At 37.9% G+C, this 22378-nt stretch overlaps 1 protein-coding gene across 1 annotated transcript in view; it reads left to right on the forward strand.

The window, feature by feature from the left end:
• The window catches only part of fibcd1a (fibrinogen C domain containing 1a), an 81641-nt gene that overhangs the window by 24874 nt on the left and 34389 nt on the right, over positions 1-22378 (forward strand). The window contains exons 4-5 of the mRNA XM_079468233.1: positions 5844-6009; positions 6277-6413. Of these exons, the coding sequence (XP_079324359.1) occupies positions 5844-6009; positions 6277-6413 (303 nt within the window). The remainder of the gene's footprint in view (positions 1-5843; positions 6010-6276; positions 6414-22378) is intronic.

Genomic DNA, 22378 nt, shown 5'->3' on the forward strand with positions numbered 1-22378 from the left:
ATGTACTGTACATTTACAAAACATATATCTTATGTCTTTTTATAGCTTATGTCAACACAAAGGTTGTTAGTTTGATTCCCAGGGAACACGCATAACTATAAAAGTGTATACCTTCTAATGTTTTGTAGGTTTCTTGAGATAAAAGCATATGACAAGCGCATGTAATTGTAAAAGTGTTTTTTTTTTGCAATTCAGCGAACGCACATGCTATCCAATGTACTTTACTTAAAAGAATTTGCCAAATACATAAATGTAAAAGGAAAATCTGTATTTATCATACCGCGGTCCAAAAGTCAAAGATGAAATATTGAAATTAACGTTTTGGGCTCGAAACAAAGACGTTGTAAACACAAACTGAAAACATGGATTGAAATGACTAAAAAATAAAAGTGATTGATATTTTAATCATTAACTGGAATCTACTGTATATAATACAGTCCACTCCTAAACATGAACTTCTAGGTAAGTGCTGTTGTTAGCGTGCTGCTCCAGCTATACATCATAACTTTCTCGACAACTACACTTTATATCGCAAATTTAATCAAATTACATACATTTTACCCAATTATTTCCACTTTGACTTTCAAAATTTCAAATTCTTCTCCGGCACAAGACCTGTTTCCTGTTCTCGTTCAGAAAGGAGAGCACATAACTAGGTCACCGCCACGTCTGTAATTGGCAGGAAGCACATGTGAAGTGGCAGAAGAGACCAGTGGCACACATTCAGTGAAGTAGTTCACGTCTTACTGTCCCACTTTAACACTCATAATCAGTGTGTCATGAAACCTAGGTTGTAGTGAGGGCCAGGAACCAGCTGCAGATCCTTTTCATACCAATTTAGCAGTGTGGTCCTGTGGGAGAATCTATTAGTCTTTCTTATTAGAATCCTGTTGTTAATGATGAGAGTGGATTTATTAGAATGGTTGCCAGGGTAATTGCTCAGTGGTGGGCGGAGCTGACGGCCTTTCTTTCTCATGATAAACTTATTTGGAAGAGACAACTTTCTTTTGCCCTTTACTTTGGGAGGTGGGTGGAGAGAGAGCGTGTTGACTCATCTGTCAGACAGACTTTGAAATTAATACATGCTGACAGTTTCTCTTTTCTCCGGGCAAAACCGCATCTGTCGTTTGACAGAAAAGTCTGGCCGGCTTGACTTTGACAATATCGCACAACCTTTGTCATTGTTGTTGTACCTGGAAAATGGCAGTTGTCAGTTATTTGATCATTTTCTGTGGCTCGATAGGTAAGGTAATACACATGCTGGTAAAATACATACAGTACCTTGAATGCATGTTAAAGGCACATGCACACCAAGAACTATGGTGTGTATGATGAATGTTCATTAATATAGGGATTTCTTTACAGCCGATTAACGATGAAACATTGACAACCAATCAAAATCCATTTGGTTTTAAAGGGCTAATGCATTTAAAATGTGAATAAACATAATGTTGTTGTCCATTGATGTGTATGCTAATATAGTTTTCATTATAGTTACTGTTTATGGTGTGAACAGGCCTTGAGTCATTTTGGATAAAACCATCTGTCAAATGTTTTCAAATGAAACAAGCAAATGTATTAAGTGTAAAAATATGATTAATGTTCTTAATGTTAATAAATCGTAATATGTTTAGGTGTTTGAATGAATTACACAGCAAAAAAATAATTTTAGTTTTTAGTACAAATATCTTCATACATCTATCTAACCTTAGGTATTTAATTTGTTTTATGAATGAAGATATAAAATGAAGTCGCTAAGTTTATGTTTAAAACAAGCAAACAAAAAACTGCCAATGGGGCAAGAAAAAATGAAGAACCTAAAAAATAAACTTACGGTACTTAGGAAAGTAGTTGGGTAAATAAGTTATTTTGCTTGTTTCAAGCATAAAATTACTTCATTCTTATATCTTGTTCCATAAAACAGTACTAAATATCTTAGGTCACTTTCCTTGTCAAGTAAATGTATCTTGATCCAGACATTTTTAGACAGTTTGTCACCTTGGAATTATAAGGTTCTAGCTGACATTTTTGTCAAAAATGTTAAATTTCAACAATTCACATATTCTTATTCTTTAATTTTTTAGGTTTTACCTACAAAGTCAAGTGGAAAGTAGAACATTTTCAAAAAAGGAATTGCACTCGCAAGTCAACTAATGTGTATTCTATGAGCATTTCGGTGCGTCAGCATAATACTCAATTTCTACATTTGCGCTCCTCCTCTTCGATTGTGCTGATTAATCTTTCGTCTCAGATCTATCATCATTCATTTCTAAAACTGAGAGTTGTGTTCCAAACTTGGACATGTACTCTGTTGGCGAGATTATTGACGATGCAAAGTCCCGCAGAGGAAGCGCATTGGGATATGCCCGTGATTAATGAAAACCCCTCAAACAGGCAGCAAATTTCTTTTAAATAATGTTTATGCCGTCCGTGCCTCAGTCCTGGCTGAAGATAGCTGAGATGACGAATGGGCTGTGCAGCTCTTATTCAAAAGACAGCCTATGTGCCTTTTTATCTACTAAAATGTTTTGGCATGAGACTCTTAACCTCGGTTCATTTCCCTCCATCATCACTTTTTGCACGTCGAAAACATTTTTCGAAAGATTACCGTAGGCAGGCCTTGAGTGGATGTGCAGTCGGTGGGCTTTATACTCCATAACGTGACATTGAGATTGAAAGTTAAAGGTGAGTTTGAAGGTTTCGGTCTTTTAATTGGTCCTGCTGTGCTTTAATGAAATGGAGACGAGCCACGTGGAGGCTGAGGTCTTCCGTCTTACCCGGGGTAGGTCAAGAGTTTGGATTCATCTCAGAAACGGGGTTAGAGAAAGGTTAGAGCACTTTGCTTTTGAGGACATTTATTTTTCATGCATATGTTTTTTCTTTTATGGTGGCTGGCCTCATAATGATAGACGTTTAAGTCTATTACCATATTTGTTGCTATGGCAGCATACTGAAGCACAAAGCGTGCCTCGAGCTTCAAGCGATAATGTCCGAGCAACCACACAGAAAGTGCTCGCCGCGTCACACTTCATCAACGTTCGGCTCACGGTGTTGTTATGCTGACATATGCCCACGTGCAAACTTGTTAGCGACACGCTCTTGAAGAACCTGCTGCTCGTTCGCACCTCCGTGGAGAACTTTGCACTTTCCCATGCCGTTGGAAAACAGCCTCAATTTTAGAGCTCATTTATTATCGGCCGGCTACTGAGGTGGTGCACGCTCAGGTACCACGTTTACTCTTGATGTTTGATGTCTGAAACACGAACACTCGTCCTTGGAGAAAGACGAGGTTTGCCAGAGTCAAGCAGTCAAGCTTTTTTTTCTAGAACAGTCAGTTCCCATCGGGTTGACCTGAGCTGCTTTGCTGATGCAGGCAATAAAGAGCTGTCTGGGAAACTCAAACCGAGGGACTTCCAGCCCCGCTAGCCATAAAGCTGCTAAACTGAAGCTCTGTCAGTGCTGTGCAACAGAATACATGCTGATACACAGACTTTCATTGTTTAACCTGAGCTATTAGGAAAGAACTGTTTGTTTGCACAGTGTCAACGCACCTAAAAGGTATAGTTAAAAAATAAATATCAATTCTGTCATCATTTACTCACCCTCTGGTTGGTCCAAACCTGTATAAATCTATCGGGGGATGAGATCTGTTTGGTTACTGACATTCTTCCAAATATCTTCCTTTGTTTAGCAGAACAAAGAACTTTAAACAGGTTTGTAAGCGTGAGTGAACGATGACCCGAAAAGAAAAATGATGTCATCATTTATTCACCCTCATATCATATAAAACCTGTATATGTCTATTTCTTATGAGGAATGTAAAAGAAGATATTTGGATACATGTCTCTGTGGTTTTATGTACATACAGTGGAAGTCAATGGAGGCCGATGTTGTTCGGTTTCCAAATTTTTTTTAAACACTTTCTTTTTTGTTCTGCAAAAGAACGGAGGACATACGGGTTTGAAATGACTTTAGTGTCTTTTCGCCCCTTTAAGATCCACTCATTTGTAGCTGTAATGCTTTGTTCTGCAGTTGTTTTTGCATATATATTTATTAATAATTCATTTCATTTTCTGGATTGATTTAGAGCACTTTGGAAGCACAATGCGTTGGTGAATTAATCCTCCTCCCATCTCTGCTTGGAAGCTGTACTGTATGTGAGTCTTCGGGGGGAATTTATTAAGAATGAATTGAGCTTGCTAATAGCGTTGTCAATTCACACTGTCTGCGTTGTTTTAGCACTTTTTTAATTTGCCTCTGTAAAAGATTAATGAAGTCAAGAGACAGTGAGGATTTTTCGAGCAATGTGGATGAACAAACTAAACACAGATTTTCATGACTGTGTAAAGGTCTGATGTTAAAGGGAAGCGTCTATATACTGCGGTGTTTGACCTGGAGTAAAAGATTAGAGGGATAGTTTGCTTAATAATTTACACATCCTCATATCAAAAGTCTATGATTTTCTTTCTTCTGCAGAACACAAAATAAGTTATTTAAAAGAACATTGGCGTCCAAACAACATCCGCATTGACTTCCAATATGAACACAAAACATTTTTGTGAGTCATACAGATTTTGAATGACACGAGGGTGAATAAATGAAGGCAGAATTTTTATTGTAAAGTGATCTATCCCTTTATTTCCAGAAAGGTATATTGTAGTTGTCTATATTTGAGGAAAAGTCACCGTAATAGATTCAAAACTATCTTAGATTTAACACATGATGATGATTTTCTCCTGAAGGTCAAAATTTGATTGTAAGTATTCTGTTTGAATGATGCTCAAGTCAAGTGCAAATGAATGATTAAACACCGTAGTGAAGTACTTTGAATGTTATTTAAAGTGCAGAATCTGGCATTCAATCTAACCGATGTATCGTAAGCTACATGAATTTATTGTCGGCTGTAACACTCACCCCTTCTGAATCATGAATTAAAGACTTACGGTCAACAAAAATGTATAAATCATGTTTTTTAACTGTGCAGTGTTATCGCTTAATGCACATTTGTACGTATTTCTTCATATAAAGCGTGCTGACTTGTCATCATTTACTCACCTTTTTGTCATTGCAAACCTGTATGACTTTCTTTCATCTGCAAAACACGAAGAAGATATTTTGAAGGATGTTAGTACCCGGACAATGTCGGTACCCATTCACTTCTGGGTCATTCTACGGAAATGTCCATTGTTCTGTCCCTAGCCTTTACAGAAATATTACACTTGAAAAACACTTTAGGGTTAAAAAAAATATATTTTAAAATGAAACAATATGTTATTTGAGCAATTACACCTTCTTGAGCCATCAATGTGGCAATATTAGATTTGTATTAATTAATTAGAATTCCAAGCACCACAGAGGTACTCGTCCCCATAGTGATGTACACATGGAAGATGCTTTATTTTGAGGTTAAAAACAGCGTTTTCTTCCATTTAAAATACAATAATGTGACCATAACTATCAAATATATCATGTTTTACACTAAAAACCAAAATGCTCAATAAATATTATAAAATATATAATGAAAGTAGTGGTTTTACTACTACGTTACCGTTTAACAAAAAAGCTCTTATAAATAGAACTATTGTATGGACACAAAACAAATGCAAGTCAATGAGTGCTGCTGTTGTTCGGTTACTACCGTTCTTCAAAATATCATCTTTTGTATTCTGCAGGAGAAAGTCAAACAGACTTGAAATGACAAGAGAGTGTGCGTAAATGATGACAGAATTGTCTTTTTTGGGTTAACTATCCCTTTAACTGTGATTTATTTTTGAGATTGTCACTTGGCCTCTGATGTCTCACTCTCTCTCTCTCCTCCTTACTTTCTCCAACTTTCTTTCCAGCTGCTGTCGGAGAGTCAGATTAACATGGTGAAGGTGGTGAACTCTGTGAGCGACGCGCTCAGCTCCATGGAGAAGGAAACGGGAAACATCAAGACCCGTCTCAAGGCAGATCTGCAGAGGGCTCCGGTGCGCACTGTCCGGCCCAAGGGCTGCGCCGGTGGAGAAGGTAAGAAAAAACCTGCTTGTTAACCAGATATTCTCTTCTTCCCAGGCAGCTCTAATGAGCCCTGGAATAGTTTCACACCTATTCCCTCATAAACTCTCTGACAGTGTGAGAGAGATGTGCCACCGCTAAGACAGCAGGAGTGAGGTGACAGGGTTGAAGTCTGAGTCTTTTCACTGTACCTATAGAACAAGTTTTTCAAGAAACGAAAAAGATGTAGCGACGTGCCGTGGCTTGATGTGGTTTTGGTGATGTTCTGTCTTCTGACAGGTTCCAGACCCAGGGATTGCGCTGACATCTATGCTAATGGACAAAAAGAAGATGGTATCTACTCCGTCTTCCCCACACATTACCCGGCGGGCTTTCAGGTGTACTGCGACATGACTACGGATGGGGGTGGATGGACGGTGAGTCTTTTAGGTGTCATTTCCCCCGGTGCACCAGGGCAATCTTTCAGACGCAGTTACTGGATACTTCGCAGCTCTGCTTTATATGTCTGAATTGACGGAATGGCCGCAGGAATCGAAATGACTCGTAATGAGTCACTCCATTAGGCATTGACTCGTTGAGCGCGCTCGTTTGTGCATTAGCAGGCAGGTCACAGCTGTGCGCGCGCATACATTCGCATGCACAAACGCGCTTCAGAGCGATGTTACACAAGTTTACAGTTCATTATGACGGCTGCATGTAGATTAGGATAACCAAATTGCCTCACAAGGAAGTATTGACTGTTCATTTGATACGTACATGCTGAGGTTTGCTCATTTAATAGACCTTTAAATAAAATAAAGACGGAAGGTTGGGAAGGTATGACGGTAGAAATGCATTGAGATTCTGATATATTCAAATAAATAAGCTGAGAACTGTCCTCTCCATCTCCATTTCCATCTCCATCTGCTTTTTTACGGCTTTCTTATACGCTGAACTGAGACATGGTTTTGTTTGTGTAAATACTTTTTGGTTGTTTATGACTGCCAAGCAATATAGACGGTTTCATCGGACGCAGGGTCTTTTCTTCTTTTCTTTGGATACTTAGTAAAAAACTATGTATCAATTGTATTGTTTTTATATTTGTTAATGCATTTTTATAAATACACAATATTAATGCATTGTATTTATTCATGTGTTTATTAAAAAATACAACACTGACAATACAATGTATTTATTGTACACAGTTGTATTTATTCAAAATAATTCAAAATGGTCGCATTTCTGCCCGATCAGCGACAATACAAACATTTAGAAAAAAAATCCTAGCAAAAATAACCATTACGCTTTTAGGATTTTAATCTTACCGCCCATCCCCAGTACACAACAAATACATATGTGCAGTATTTTTCCATCCCCAATATTAAAATGAATTCACCTTGTGAAATTGCAATTACATCTGAAGCGTTTTGTTATCAGAGGGACGACATCTCAAGGCTGTTGTTGATGGATGACGGTTTGTTGCATGTTTTATTCAACATATCTGCAAGTGTATGGAAATACATTTTGTACGCTTGTTTGTTAAATGGATCATCAAAAAAACAGGTTACTGTTGTATATTCACAGAACATAATTTAAGCAATACTTTCACAACGTTACAAGCTTTACAATGTGATTCTGTGCGCTGTTTATAGTACCAAGCTATTGTGATAAAAAAGGGATATTTTAAACTAACAGATGGTGTTAGCCACTTTATACATCCTGTTTAAGACACAGTGGGGGCCAGGAAGACATCTGCAGTACAAGAAAAGATGTTTGATGTCATTTCTTTGCGGCCATCAGTTTGAGAGTATTTCTTTAAGGTCTGTTACAGTGGCGAACAGGACGAGACAACCCGGATTTGCAGCATCCTTTAAGCCCATACGCCCAACAGCCTCCCTTCAGATAGGAAACCGTTGGGATTTATAAGTGCCAGGAAACTTATTTTCTGTATTTGCTCTCACTGGCTTGCAGACATGGTGTTAAAAAGGGTGACATATTGTATTCCCTGATTACAGTCAAAGCTGCTTTGCAGCAGTGAGAGCATTAGCTTAACACGTCGCCTAAGCGTGCCAGCGGCGGGGGGAATCTGAAGAGGCAGAAAGGAAGCGTTACAGGGAATTAATAGATCCAGCGCTCCTATTCATCATCAGATGCCTCTGGCGCTTTCTGGTGAGGATATGGGGCTTTTCTGCTGCTGCGGGAGTAGATCAGAAGTTCATTTGGGTCACGAAGAGAGAGGGCGGAGGGACGAGGTCGTAATTTCACATGCTCGGACATGCACACGGTCTCCGCTCGAGTACATGCCCTGTTAGCGATGCAATGAGCTGTCCTCTCTCCCTGTCTCTATCTCTCTCGCTCTGGCAATCGTGTAAACACGCTTCTGGTCTCTGGTGTTTTATTAAAGAAGTTGTTCACCTAAAAATGTAAATTCTGTTGTTGTTTACCAGGCCACTTGTCGTTTAGATCCCATGCTGTTATTTTCCATTGGAACATGTACACAGGAACACTGTGTAGAGACACAGAAAAAGCACCATGCAAGTAGATCACATTGACTCTGTGCTGTATTCCATGCAGTTTATGAGAGTTCGGTGAGGCGAACAGATTGAAATCCGAGTTTAACCAGGAATGAATGAACAAAATTAAACCTGTAGGACTTTCTTTCTTCTGAAGAACACAAAATAAGATATTTCGGGCCGCCATTTACTTCAATTGAATATACACAAGACCACCTTTCTGAAAATATCTCGTATTTTCATATTCGTATGTTTGAAACAACATGAGGGAGAATAAATGATGGCATAAATAATAAATAAGGAATCATTTATATTTTGGGTGAACTGTCCCTTTAAGAGCCTGCAGTACATCTATGGTCACTATAGTTGAGTGAGGATCCTTTAAAAATCTCTTCCGTCTCAGAAACCCTTAGAAAGTGTAAAAGTATTTTTGTTGGATTACAATTTGTGTATCCATAGATTTACTACAAATACCACGGTTAAGCTGTGGATACTATAGCAAGATCAATGTTGATTTAACTATAACCATTTTTGGATGTATTTGTATTAAAAACATGGTTCATTTTATAAGTATAAGGGCAGCATAGAACTTTAGAAAAAGGTGAGGCTCAATAATAACCAAATTAACAATTTCTTTAATTCATTTCATTTGAATTGCTGCTCTCGATAAACAGGAACAAAGACCTTTGACAGCAGAGGCCACTGGGAGAAACTGCCCACGGAAGAAAGTAAAAAAAGATCTCACATCAGCACGCTGTGGTTAATTGGAGCAGACACTTAATCTATGCAGTAATCAGATGTATAAACATCTGGAAGGCAGCTGTGGCTGTCAGAAACACATCTGAAATAATGGCATCCGTTCTACCTTTAGCAGCACACAGGTGCATTCCCCCCCCCCCCCCCCCGAATAAACGATCCTGAACACCACTTTACTCAATACTCCAACACCACAGCGGCAGAGAGAACTGTAGCTGTACTGGGCTTTTGTTTCGTGTGGTGGCATCATTTTAGCAAATCCTACTACAGTACGTAATCCTCGACACCTGACTGCGGATGCAGCGTCGGGGAAAAAACTGTGACACGAGTCAGTGTGATGTGAGGTACTGTGGAAAGCTTGTGCATGAAATGTCAATGTCAGATCAGAGGTGAAGAAACAGACAAGTGGAGTGTCACCAACTTCACATCCTCACACATTCCATCAGCTCTCAGAAACTGACGAAATGGGTTTGTTCGAACTACCTTTTGTTTGAATTTATTTTAGTAGTTTATATTATTTAATGACTTGTGGAAGGATTTGTGAAGGTAATTTCTAAAACAAATAGTTGACTTCACCAGGAGCGCAGATGAGGGTTTTTTTTTAACCAGGGGACCAAGCTGTCAGCAAATAATTTAAACTCCGTTAGTTACTTTGCGTAATTGCTAATGGTTCGCACTAAAAAGTCATTGGAGGATTTTCATTTGAAATCATGGATGAACAACATTGAATAAAGGCCTACCTATCAACACTAGCAATGCATGATCAAGCTGTTATTTGTCTAGCATCACCCACCAAAGCCTTCTGCTAAATACATTTTATTGGAACATTTAAACATAAATTTACCTCAGTCTTATACACTATATTGGGTAAGATGATAATGTTATGCCAGGACCCTAATTTAGTCTTGCAAGTCCAGATAAATATTTATTTCCTACGATAAATTTATCCAGCCATTCTTTTTGTGTTAATTCGCTATTTGCCTCTGTCCACTCACCTTATGGCATTGTCACGCTCAGGGGCGATTCTAGGATTTTCATTTTAGGGGGGCTCAGCCCCCCAATAAGGGTATGATTAAAAAAATATTATTTGACTATTAGGGTAGGTGTATACTACTAACCTTATTGCTATCCACTATTTCATTGTATTCGATAAGTGTATGTATAAGAATATAGACAAAACATGTATTAATGTAATTGTCTATTGGAAATATGTTTAATCTGTTCTATATTTATTTCTATTTATTAAAAATAACAACATGAATTATCAATTTGCCACTTCTATAAATCAATTACTTAAAATAAAACACAAATCCCTTTACTCTACTCTTACTCTAATGCATCATGATACACTAATGATTCATTATTACTTAATACCAAAAAAATATTTAATATTACAAAACAAAATAACTCCACATGATGTTTCTCTCTCTGTGCCATTTGTTGCTTTCAGACAATGATCTGTGTATTTAACCATTTGTAATGCCGAGATACACAATAATATGTTTTAAATTTTAAAAAGTAAATTAAAATAAATCATGATCGTTTTCTAAAGTATGTTTTCATAGATGTTAAGCGCTTCATTTTTGTTGGAAGAAAAAACAACTACCACACTGTAGCGAAGACGTACTGGTATTGGATGAGAAACCGAACCGTGTATTGGTCCAGTAACATTATGTAAACTGCAATTACAAGAACTGCACCGATGCAGATGTCATATTATAGCAATCTATCAATAAATGCACAGACACGCACGCACGCACACACACACACACACACCTTGTACTCTCTGGTGTTCGCTCTGCTCGGCGCCCCTGCGTATTGAAAAACGCACTGAATCCATGCAGACTCAGATCAGGGGAGGAGCCGAAACTTGACGCAGCGCGCCGCAGTTACAAATTTGTTTTAAAAGGGGACTGAAGCGATCACAAATTAATTAATCAAATAATTTTTAGGGGGGCTGGGCAGAAGTTTAGGCTGAGGCCCCCCTAAAAAGGGCCTAGTGACGCCCCTGGTCACGCTCTCCTCGTTTTGCTGTGTTTGATAAATGCAAAAGACTAGCAATAAAAATAAATAACAAAACTAATCTCCCACATCTGGGAAAAGTCAACAGGCATAGTTTTAGAAAAAAACGAGGTGATTGTTTTATGTCTCATCATTGCCTTTATGTGGCAGTTATGCAGTCCATTTTTTTCAGTCCAGAAAAATCACCAGCTCAGTCATAGAAGATGGCATTTGATCACTATGGTTACCGCTACTACAGGCACAATTGAGGCAGCTAACAGCTCCTCATAGTAGCGGAAATCTTGATTTATCCTCAGTTTTACTGATGTTTGTCGCCTTTTGTAGGGAAAGTGAGGGGGACGGATCGGGTCACTATGAATGTCCCCCCGTCCCTAGTGTTATCTGCGCGCCTGTACTGCACTATAGTACAGCTTAAAGGGTAGTTCACCCAAAAATGAAAATTCTGTCATCATTTATTCACCCTCGTGTCGCTCAAAACCTTTTGTTTCCATACAGTGGAAGTCCGTAAGATCCAATGTTCTTCCCAGCAAAGTTATTATAGTTTTGATTTTGGTTTTATTTCATTTTTTTATATTTTAAATGATCTTTTATTTTTTTATTTTTTTTTGTTCATTTTAGTTAAATATTTGTTTAAAGATTAGTTAAAAAACTTTGTTATATGCATTTGTCGTTTTATTATTATTATTTTTTTTATGTGGCTATATATGATTAATTAATTGTAGTTTTAGTTTTGTTTATTGTTATAATTTAACTGCTCTAGAAGCAATGTTTCCAATATTTTATTTTATTTCAATAAACATAAGGGCTTTTAGTAAACTAAAATAACCTTGCTTCCGAGCGTTCTTCAATATATTATATTGCGTTCTGCCGAAGAGAGTCATAAAGGTTTGACATGAGGGTGAGTAAAAGAGAACGGAATTTTCCTTTTTGGTTGAACTAATGCTTTGAGGTTTTTATTTCATTTCAGTGTGGAGTGCATCATATCATCAAAAATAGTTTTTAATGACACAAATTCTGAAGTCATCGGGTTTTCGCTTCTTTTATTTTATGTATCTTTTATTTTCCTAGGAAGGTCCCATTGAGATCAAAATAAATGTCTTCTTCCAGGGAGGCCTGGCCAAGTTGACCATACAAAATTACCGAAGGAGATTTCATATTTACGAAACGCGCTCTCTGGAGCAGTTTGTCCATATAGGGCTAATGTAGGGGACCCGCGATATACAGTATGTAGATTGATACCTATTCTAAAGTAACGAGAAACATAACGCTTCATTATGTAAAGTTTTAACACACCTCTTAACATATAGTTATGTAAATTATATTGCATTTCTATCAATAGATCCTCCCAAAAATACACACTGGATATTTAAGAAAAATGATTTCATTCCGGTATTTTGTAAGAGAAAACGGTTCTCGATTCTCCATTTTCAGCCGCACATCAGCCTCGCACTTCCGCTAGTTCCCTAATAGTCATCTCACGCAGCGCTGTTGGATGACACTGACGACATTTGTGTCTTCAAAGCTCATTTAACACTGAGGGTTGCACACTGTCTCCCCCACAATTACCCCCCAGCACTTTTTCTAGAAATTCTGATTATTTTGCACTTGAATGCATTGATTTGTTTCCTTGCGTAATTCCTCCCTCTGTTCGAAGCTTTCTCACAGAACAATTTGTCAAAAACAACAATGCACTCCTAGACAAAAAAGTCACGAATATCGGAAACCAACGTTCCCTGGGGTTTTTTAAGGCAGCGGTGATGTCCGTCTCCATTTATTTGACCTTTTTGGGACACAAATTAATGGCTTTTATTTTTAGGAAGCCAACCCTAAAGAAAGTGTAATTTCTGATAATTATTTTCGTGCCTTTTAGATCAGCATCTTAATCTGATTTTCATTATATTCTGTCTTCACTGCACTTTGACCTTCAGAAGCAGCATTATGGTTGTTTTAAGCCCGGTACTGAACACGATATCCTTCAAAACAAGGGATTTGAAGAAAGCAGAACGCAGAAAAGTCATTGTTAAAAGCTCCAGTCAGAAGAGTCCATCGAGAAACGCTTTCCGTGTGACATTCTGACACAAGCGGCAATCAGAACATCTGAGAGGAAATTGCTCCGGCGACAGGGTTTTACTTGTTGGCATGTCGGGGGAATGAAATATATCAATCTGATTTTAATTTAAACAGTGAATGTTTTAACCCGAGTGCTGCAGCGTGTTCGCAATTCCCCACAAATTCATGTTTTTCTTTCTGTCCTGGATCTCTACTAATTGCTGTATTTTTCTCATTGCGTAACTCTCGAGATGTGGGGGTCCGTTTTTGACGTCAGGTCATAAAAGGTGATGAAAGTAACACTATTGCCCGAGGGGGGAGTCTCAAAATATTACCTTTTTTCCACCTTGACAGTTTGAATTTTACATGACCACTAAAAGTCCAGAGGTCTTACGATTGCAGACTTGCCCTATTTATATTCAGAGAGCCGCCGCTACCCGTAGGTTGTTTCGAAAAGGGCCGGGCGCGACATGCCACCGCAGACGGGTTTTCTGCTGCCATTGATCTAGTAGAGAGTAATGATTTTTCATGATTACAGACAGGCTGGAATTGTGAGGCTGGTCTCAATTGTGAACGGTAATTGTTATTTTCCATGCAGATCGCGCCGTCCTTTTCTGAAAATTCCGAGTGTGATCACAACATCTCTGGATGGCTCTGGAAATACTTTATTTGTTATATTACGATTTCTAGTCCTTTCAAAGAGGGAGATTGAAAAAAGAATCTTTATCTATTATACATACAGTAGGTAAAGAACGGTACATAAAGTGCTTCAGTTGAAGTATTCGTCTTCTCTGTGAAGGGAATATTTACGTTTGTCTGCATGCTTTTTGTGTGCTTTTTCTGGGTTAGAGGGATTAGGCCGCTTTTCTCTCCAAGGGCCTGCACATTTCCAGCCAGATGATTGGTATTCTTCATACTCAGAACACAGCCCGGCAGGACTGATGTTTTTTTAAATTTGTGAACAAACCATGCGTATAGTGTTTTTATTTCCTGAAAACCCTCCTGTGTTCATTCATGTGTTCTGCGGCAGTTCAGGATGGAGATGTTGTCCTGTTTGATTATATCTGCTTCACTCTTCTGGACTTCTAACGGGTTTGATTCTGTCTCTCGTTTACAGCCCTATTAATTCTCAAACATAAAAGTTGTTTGAGTATTTACTTTTTTTATTCACATTCAGTGATTCGACAATTGTTTGTATTGTTTACAGTATTTTACAGCCGCAGTGTAGGCTACAGTATACAGTTCTTGTGGCTATACTGAAATTGAGTACTTAAATGCTATATAAAGCTATCAATAAAATGTGTATATTTGTATTTGATTGGAAAGTTTCACCCCTTAACCTAGTCCTGCTTACCGGCTTAGTGTTCCAGCAGATGCAGAAATGTTGTCTTTGGAACCCAAATTATTAGTTATTTGAGTTCATCTATTAACATGTCCAGCAATCTATGCTTTAAAATATTTGATCTTTTATTTTATAAAATCTTTTTCCACTAAAGTATCATTTTCGCCATGTCTCAAATTATGTTTTGTGTAATATTGTGTGGAGGAAATGACATTTGAAACATGTTTTGAATAAAACGAAGGATGAGAAATTTTCTTTTATAATTTATATTTGCAATTTAAGGTGTTTTGTGTGTCTGTAATTCAGTGCCGCTGCTAGCCATTTTGGTGCCCTAAGCATAATTCCATTATGATGCCCCCTCCCCACGCTGAAAGAAAAATATTTTTGCCAGTTTAACTTTTTATTACCAAACATATAACTCAATACCAATAACACAATAGCAGCATCACAGTATAAAACTTAAGAACACTAAATAGAGAAAGTAAAATCTTCAAGGCTTTGCCGACTTTGTAAACATATGTAGAATAGCCAACACACATGATGGAATGGGATTGTTCGGCCGTTTTTCTTTTACATATACATGGCTAAAATGTGCCTGCCTAATATTATTTCTATAGCCCGATGAAATAATATTAGATTTAAAAAAAATCCATTAGGCTATTTCTGGTGCCCCCCAGCAAAACCTAATCCAACATTTCCTATTGGACTTGTGTTGGGTTCTCTTATTCATAAAGAGAACAAAAAAACCTTGTCCTTTCTTTAAGTCCTGTGAGTATGATCAAAAACACAATGACACTCCTAATATAGCTCACGACTCATATAATGATTAATGTGGTTTAGATAACAGGAGCAGGTCTATGTTAACCTTGAGAATTAGAGGGTAAGACCTTGAAAGCTGGCCCCATTCTTGCACTGTAAAGATAACCTGTCCGGCTATGTGACCTTAACCCGAAAAATGTTGTCATGGAAAGCATTTAAGTTTATCAAACGCCTGAAGTAAACACGTGGCACCTGGGTCGCATCCCTCCTGATGTGTACATGTGCCGTAAATGGTGCTTCGGTATATAGTGCAAACTTATTGTGAAAGCACAGGACTGCGTGAAGTATTAAGAAATGGTTTGTTGTTGCAAATATAATTGAGTATCTAGGAGTATTTTCTTTCGATATCACTTAAATAAATAACAAATTATCCACAAAATAATATTTAAAGGGATGGTGGTGCTTATTGTACCGTGAGAACCCTAGTATTTTTGGGTGAACTGTCACTTTAAGTGTAGTAATGAAGCACATTTACTCAAGTACTCACTCTTCTGGGAAAGCGTTGCGTGGCACAGCTGGGATGGGAGCAGAAGTGTGCCACAGATGTTATCTTGGTAATCTTTCACGGCACGACTGTCTTTTATTGATTTGCTGGTGTTGGAAGTGGGAACGTCCAGTGCCACAGTTCAATTTGATCCACATTAGAGGGTGTAAAATCGCTGATGGGTTGCAGATGGTCCCATTGATTTTAATGGGGGACTCATTCTGGTCTGATTTAGCTGTGCGATCTGCATATTAAACATCATTAATGTGTATTTACGAAATTAGGACGAGAATTTATAAACCTCTCCGCTTTTTACTGGATGTTTACTGCCAAAGTTTCAAACTGGAAATTAAAGTTACATCAGATGTGAACGTCGGTGACCAATGAAACGATGTTTGGCTCATAAACCTATCCAATGGCCTTGTTTACACTTTAATTGAGATCTGTCTCAGGCGACGTGATCACAAATGGACAGCGCAGAATATAAAGTTAAAAAGCCCATACGCAAGTCTTCGGCAAGGTTGCCAGGTACCTGCAGAATTGGTGTACTTTGGATTTTTTTTAGGTGGATAGCATACTTTAGTTTAGATAATTTGGATTTGGATTTATAATACAGTTTAAAAGCCCATGCATATACATATGCTATCTTTGGCAGGGTTTCCAGGTCTGCAGATTGCCTAAAGATTTGGGCTACTTTGGGTTGGATAACTTTAGCTCAGATTATTTGGTTTTGAAATAAAGGTAAAAAGTCCATGTATATTGCAGGGTTGCCAAGTCTGTGGCACACAAGTTTGTTGCTTATTCCACAGGTTAAAAGTTGGAGGATTTTGTTCATCAGTGGTCATTCTTATCATAAGATTAAGTAATTTATCAACCCGAATTGTGTATCTTTTGAGTGTTGGTATTTGTCTGGGGTTGTAGGGTTAGTTTTAAGCGGCCGTTGGGCTGGTTTTGTTACACCGATCTGGCAACCCTGCCGAAATCAAACGTGCATAGACATGAACTGTATGTGGTCATGAAACCAAAAACCTTCTTATCGAGAAAATCTGATCAAAGGAGGCACATTTGAGACGCATGGTAATACTAGATGTGAACATCAATCTGTTTTAGGTTGGCAACTGCTATTAGAATCACAAAGATTATTTATACTCGGTCTATAAATGGGCTTAATGATTGATAATGAATGATAAACTGTAATTTTCTTTATACCTCTTTGAATGTAGAGAAGAAAGTTAAAATGACATTTCAGAAGCACATTTAACACTTTATTTATATCTGTAGCTGTCAAACCGCAGAGCCTGACACACACATGAACCGTGAAGCAATGTGGAATAAGTACGTACAGGACTGAATAGAGCCGATCCGTTCCATTTCCGATTTTCTAGGTTTCCTGACACACGGACCTCCATACTTCAAAGTGTGTTATCTGCACAAACCCTGCCCGGATTATGGGCTGACTTGATTGGGTGTGAAATGGCTCTTTGGCCTGTGAGAGCCCGGCCCTTTGAAGTGTATTTTCTGGACAGTATTGTGTGTTTGGATCAATTTACACTCTCACAGTGGAAGACAATGACTCTAGACCGCTGGATTGCCGAGACCGGAAGCGCATCTCGGATACCTGCAACTTTTTATTCCAGAGTGCACTGGATGGAGTGTCATGACCCTTTAGAGGTTTAAAGGTTGTTTGTATCCGACTCAAAGTTATGGCCCACGTCTAAGCTGTCCTTCTGTCTCTCTCAGTGGAGGATCTAGGGATTTAAAAAAATGCGGTGGCTTTAAAGGGACAGTGTGGCACACTGGAGCTACGGTGAAATACACAGTTTTAAAGCTGCAGATTAGTTGATAAGAAGATTGGTCTGATCGTAATGCCAAGCACGGCTGTGTTTGGAACATTTTATTTAAGGTAGACACAATGTACTGTATATGAAGCATACATAGACCACTGGAAACACGTGCCAGTGCACAAAACATTGAGGAACAAAGATTTAACATAACATTTTATGTGTTAGTTGTATTTGCATAATAGACAAATGTAAGGCAAGTTTATTTATATCGCACATGTCATACACAATGGTAATTGTATTATAATCCACACTAGAATATTGTGCAATCTTTGGGGTCCAGCAGAAGTGCTTTTGAGGGAATTCTTTTTTTATAATTTTTTTATTTTAATTTGAATTATTGTGGGGGTTATCAAAATAAACTGAAGGAAAACCTGTTGATAACAACATCAATTTCCACATTGAAAAAATACTGCGTATACATTTATATTTACTATAGTAAATACAGTAAACTGTAGTAAAATTCCTAGATACTTGTACCATAGTGTTTTTGAACTGTTCCATAGTAAGTATTGCTTGTATGTGCTGTATACTACAGTATTTTGTATGTATGAATATACTAGTTATATATGCAATAATTAAATGGATTCTGTCCTCTCTCTGTTCAGCGTGCTGCAACTTGCATTGCAGCTCCGTTCAAAGCGTTCTGTACCCTCTACTCCGACCTCTGTCCTGTCAACAACCATTTAATGTTCTTCCCCTCACACTTCGCCACTCTCGCCGCATGCTGTCCTCCACTGGGTGAACACTTAAACTGGGCTGCTGGTGTATTCCACTGACCGTTTGTGGGTCGGCTGCATACAAAGGATGCAAAAAAAAAATTTACTTTTGAGAATAACTTATGTGATAGAAAGTAGAAAATGGAGAAACGCTTAAAAATGTTCTTATAGTCTCCGTGAACCGGAGGGTGCGATCGTTTTTGCTTCCGTATTCTTACGCATTTCCAAGTGAAAAGTAATTTCAAATGAGAAAATGTGTGGTTTTGTTTTTTACAGCGAATTATTTGGATGTACAAAAACAGCCGTTGCATTTTTAAATGAAACTGGCAGCAAACCGACAGTTGAAGCGGAGGAGTTAACGGATGCTCCACCTAAACCGTCTAACTTACGTCATTTGAGGTGAATAGTCATTTCAGTGCGGAAGTGCATTTTTAGATTTCAACTGAGGGCACATTCATTTAAAAAAGAAAATGACCCACATTGATAAGCTATAATATTTCGTGAAAAAATACGAATTTTTTTATTTCACCGGGACTTTAAGTGTTCTTTCCTCTCTCTCTTTGTCTTTGAAGGACTCTCTCTCTTTGCAAGAACCTTGCAGTGTCTCAACAGGGAATCTAAAAGTTTTAGTCAAATAGCTGTGTCATGCATTGCGGTGCATTTTGGACATTGGCTGTCTTTCAAATTGATAATTTTTTGTATTCGATAAGACTCCAGCATAGTTCAAGACCTGACTTTTCTTCATTACACTGCACAGGTTCATTTCCAGAACACGATGCACTTAAGTTCTCAATCATGTGACTGCAAAACTCGGGCAGCTGGTGCATGACACTAACTGAAGGGTAATATTTCACGGGCCAATGAGAGTAGAGGATTGGGTGTTTAAGTAAAGCTGGGCTCTGATCGGGTTAGGGGTGTTTGTTAGGGAGCTAATCAGCATTGACGGGATTACATGGCTGTGATTTGTAGAGGTGGGAAGAGTGCTCTCTCACAGGTGCCTCAGATCATTTCAGAGCCGGTTCATTTCATGTGATTAAACGTCATGACGTGCTGTAATCCAAGCAGCTTAACTACTTGACCTTTATCAGTTGATCGGGGATCAGGGCCGATAGCAACCTGTGGAACAGATGGGAAGCATATCCATAAGTGGATGTTTTTTTGGTCATTTAAAACAAAATGGATACGCACAATTGTGTATGGTCTCTTTATCCTTGTGTTCCCAAATGATAATATACCTCCAAAGCTTCACGTGCCGTTTATTTATGTTAATTTATTCCTGAAATACATAAAAATGTAAGATATGTATCTTAGAGCTATGGCAATTGTTTTACAAAATGTCATCTGATCTGTTATATCCCATCGATTGAACGGTCATTATGTGACCTGAATCAAGATACAGTACATGACATTACAGTATGTCATTTTTTATTACCAATTAGTTAATGCATTAGCTAAAATGAACAATACTAATACAGCATTTATTAACCCTTGCTCATGCTAGTTCATGTCATTGCAGTTATTCAGTTCATGGTGCATTAACTAATGTTAACAGTGACAACGTTTGATTTTAATAATGTATTAGTAAATGCTAAAAATAGCATGAACCAATATTAATAAGTGCTGAAAATCTAAATTGCTCATTGTTAGCTAATGTTAGCTAATGCATTTACTAATTTTAAATATTAGCACCTTATTTCTAAAGTCTCACTGTTAAATTGTTAGAACTCAATTGAATAATCGTTGTGTCGTTCTTTTCTTTATAATGACAAGTTAATCCTTGAAAAGTAGACAAAATCATTGAAGGAGCCTAAAAGTTGTACATATGACTACTGCACGGAGTTCTAATGTAAGTCTAATGCGTGAGAGCTCTCTGTGAGGAACAGACTGAATGTGTTATTCACTCATGGAGAGAATATAGGGGCTGTGAGTCATACCCAGGCTTTATATCCTGACTCATATACGAACAGTTATTCAATATATAGAATCTATTTTGACGGTGAGAACGGTTTCTCCCATTTTCTTTGGACAGAAGAAGCATATAGGATTAAAGGGTCACCACCACTCAGAGAGCAAGCCTTTTGTTAAGAAGTATCTTTAAGATGCTGTGGTTTGTGGTTGGCTTGTAGGAGGTGAATCTGACTGCTCATGAATGCAGAAGAGAACCTGCACCGTGAACTGGATATAAGAATTTTTAATTTCTATTATTCCAGACTTGATTCAATTTAATCTTTGTATTGATGTTGCACCTGTAAAAGCTTTCTTGATGCAATGCATTTACAAATTTACAGTGGCATGAAACATTATTTGGACCCCAAAGCCACATTTAAAAATGTATGGATATCATTGTATTTTATTTCATAGTGACATCTGCACACACGTCATGTTTTTTAGAAGAGCGTTACTTTTCAGAACATTTGAAACAAACTGCCTTAAAAATCACTTCCTCTCAAATGTTTCTATATGTTATCACATTAAGTGTGAAGATGATTCACTAAAATTTGAAAACTAAACTGGATTTAATACATTTTGTCTTAATTATTTCTACAGTATTACAGTGTTTTAGCCTCCTTATACATAAACGCCACTTTGTTTGTTTAATATTTAATGCAATGACATTCATGTGTCCTTTCTTTTTAATACAAAAAGACCTGATAATATAATCACTTATATATTAATAGATTGAAATATTCAGGTCTAGTGAGTTGTTCTGAAGCTCATGCATGTCACCGCTGGGGGTTTTGTCTTTGTTTTGGGTTTTCTCTGGGAGATATTATTGCTGTACTAAAAAGGGACACATCTGTAGAGCTCGGGGCACAGCCTCCCTTTAGTCTCCACGGGTACGCGCCGGACCCTCCTCCAATACAACCATGGGTGCGGATGGCACAGCTTTATACCTCAGTTGATTGACAGGCCTTGGGGAGACCCCTGTCAAATCCCCTGCCCCTTTGGCCTGTGTGTGGTCAGGTTCTGTTTTCTGTCAGATTGACAGGAGGAAGCCGAATTTTTTGGCACCGAATGTCTTCTCTTGTTCCAAACCAGCAGATTGTTACCAACAGTCTGTTGTGTAACTGCTGGATGCGGGAGGGGTCTCAACGGGGAATATGAGCGAACAACATGATTTGATTTCAGTTATTTTTGCAGCGGGCTTGTTTTCTCTGCTCTCAGCAATATGAAACCAGACCTGCCACTGCCTAACGTCTCTCCTGTGAAAAACAGCCCACATCTCGCCAGCATTTATAGCCTGTAAATGCTCCACTACAAGCTCAGAGAGGATGTTTACCTGAAGGAGCGTGACATTCTTATTTTCGCAAACACCTGCGTTAAATAGATGCGATGCAAAGCATGTTGTTGAAGTTATTGATTGTTTTTTGAGGAGTTATTTCAGCGCGGAAATGGCTTAATCCCACATTTCAAAAAACCATCATCAACTCCTTATATCATATCAGTATCTTTCTTTCATTTAAATGTTGTTTGTCAATGGTTGTGGTTGTGATCAAATATAATGCTTGGGAATTTATCTAAACTCATTTTATTTCTGTTCTTGGTTATTTTGACACTGCGTTTTAATACGACAGATCATTTTTGTTAATTTAATAATCACAATGATAATAATATTTTATTCTATTCTTGTCTTTTATAAAACAGTCTCAATTGTGTTTTCAGGCAAAAGTTACATTATGCAAAAGCTGTGACAAATTTTAAACCAAATGGTTAAAGGTTGTTTTTGTATTAAAAACCCCAGAATTGTTAGGTTTTTATCATGTGATAAACTGTGCCAAAAATCTGTCTTGAAATTATTGTATGTTACACTAACAAAAGTGCTTTAATCCATGGTCGGATAAAACATGCACAAACCC

This window comes from Barbatula barbatula (assembly GCF_947034865.1).
Source record: "Barbatula barbatula genome assembly, chromosome: 11".
NCBI lineage: Eukaryota > Metazoa > Chordata > Actinopteri > Cypriniformes > Nemacheilidae > Barbatula > Barbatula barbatula.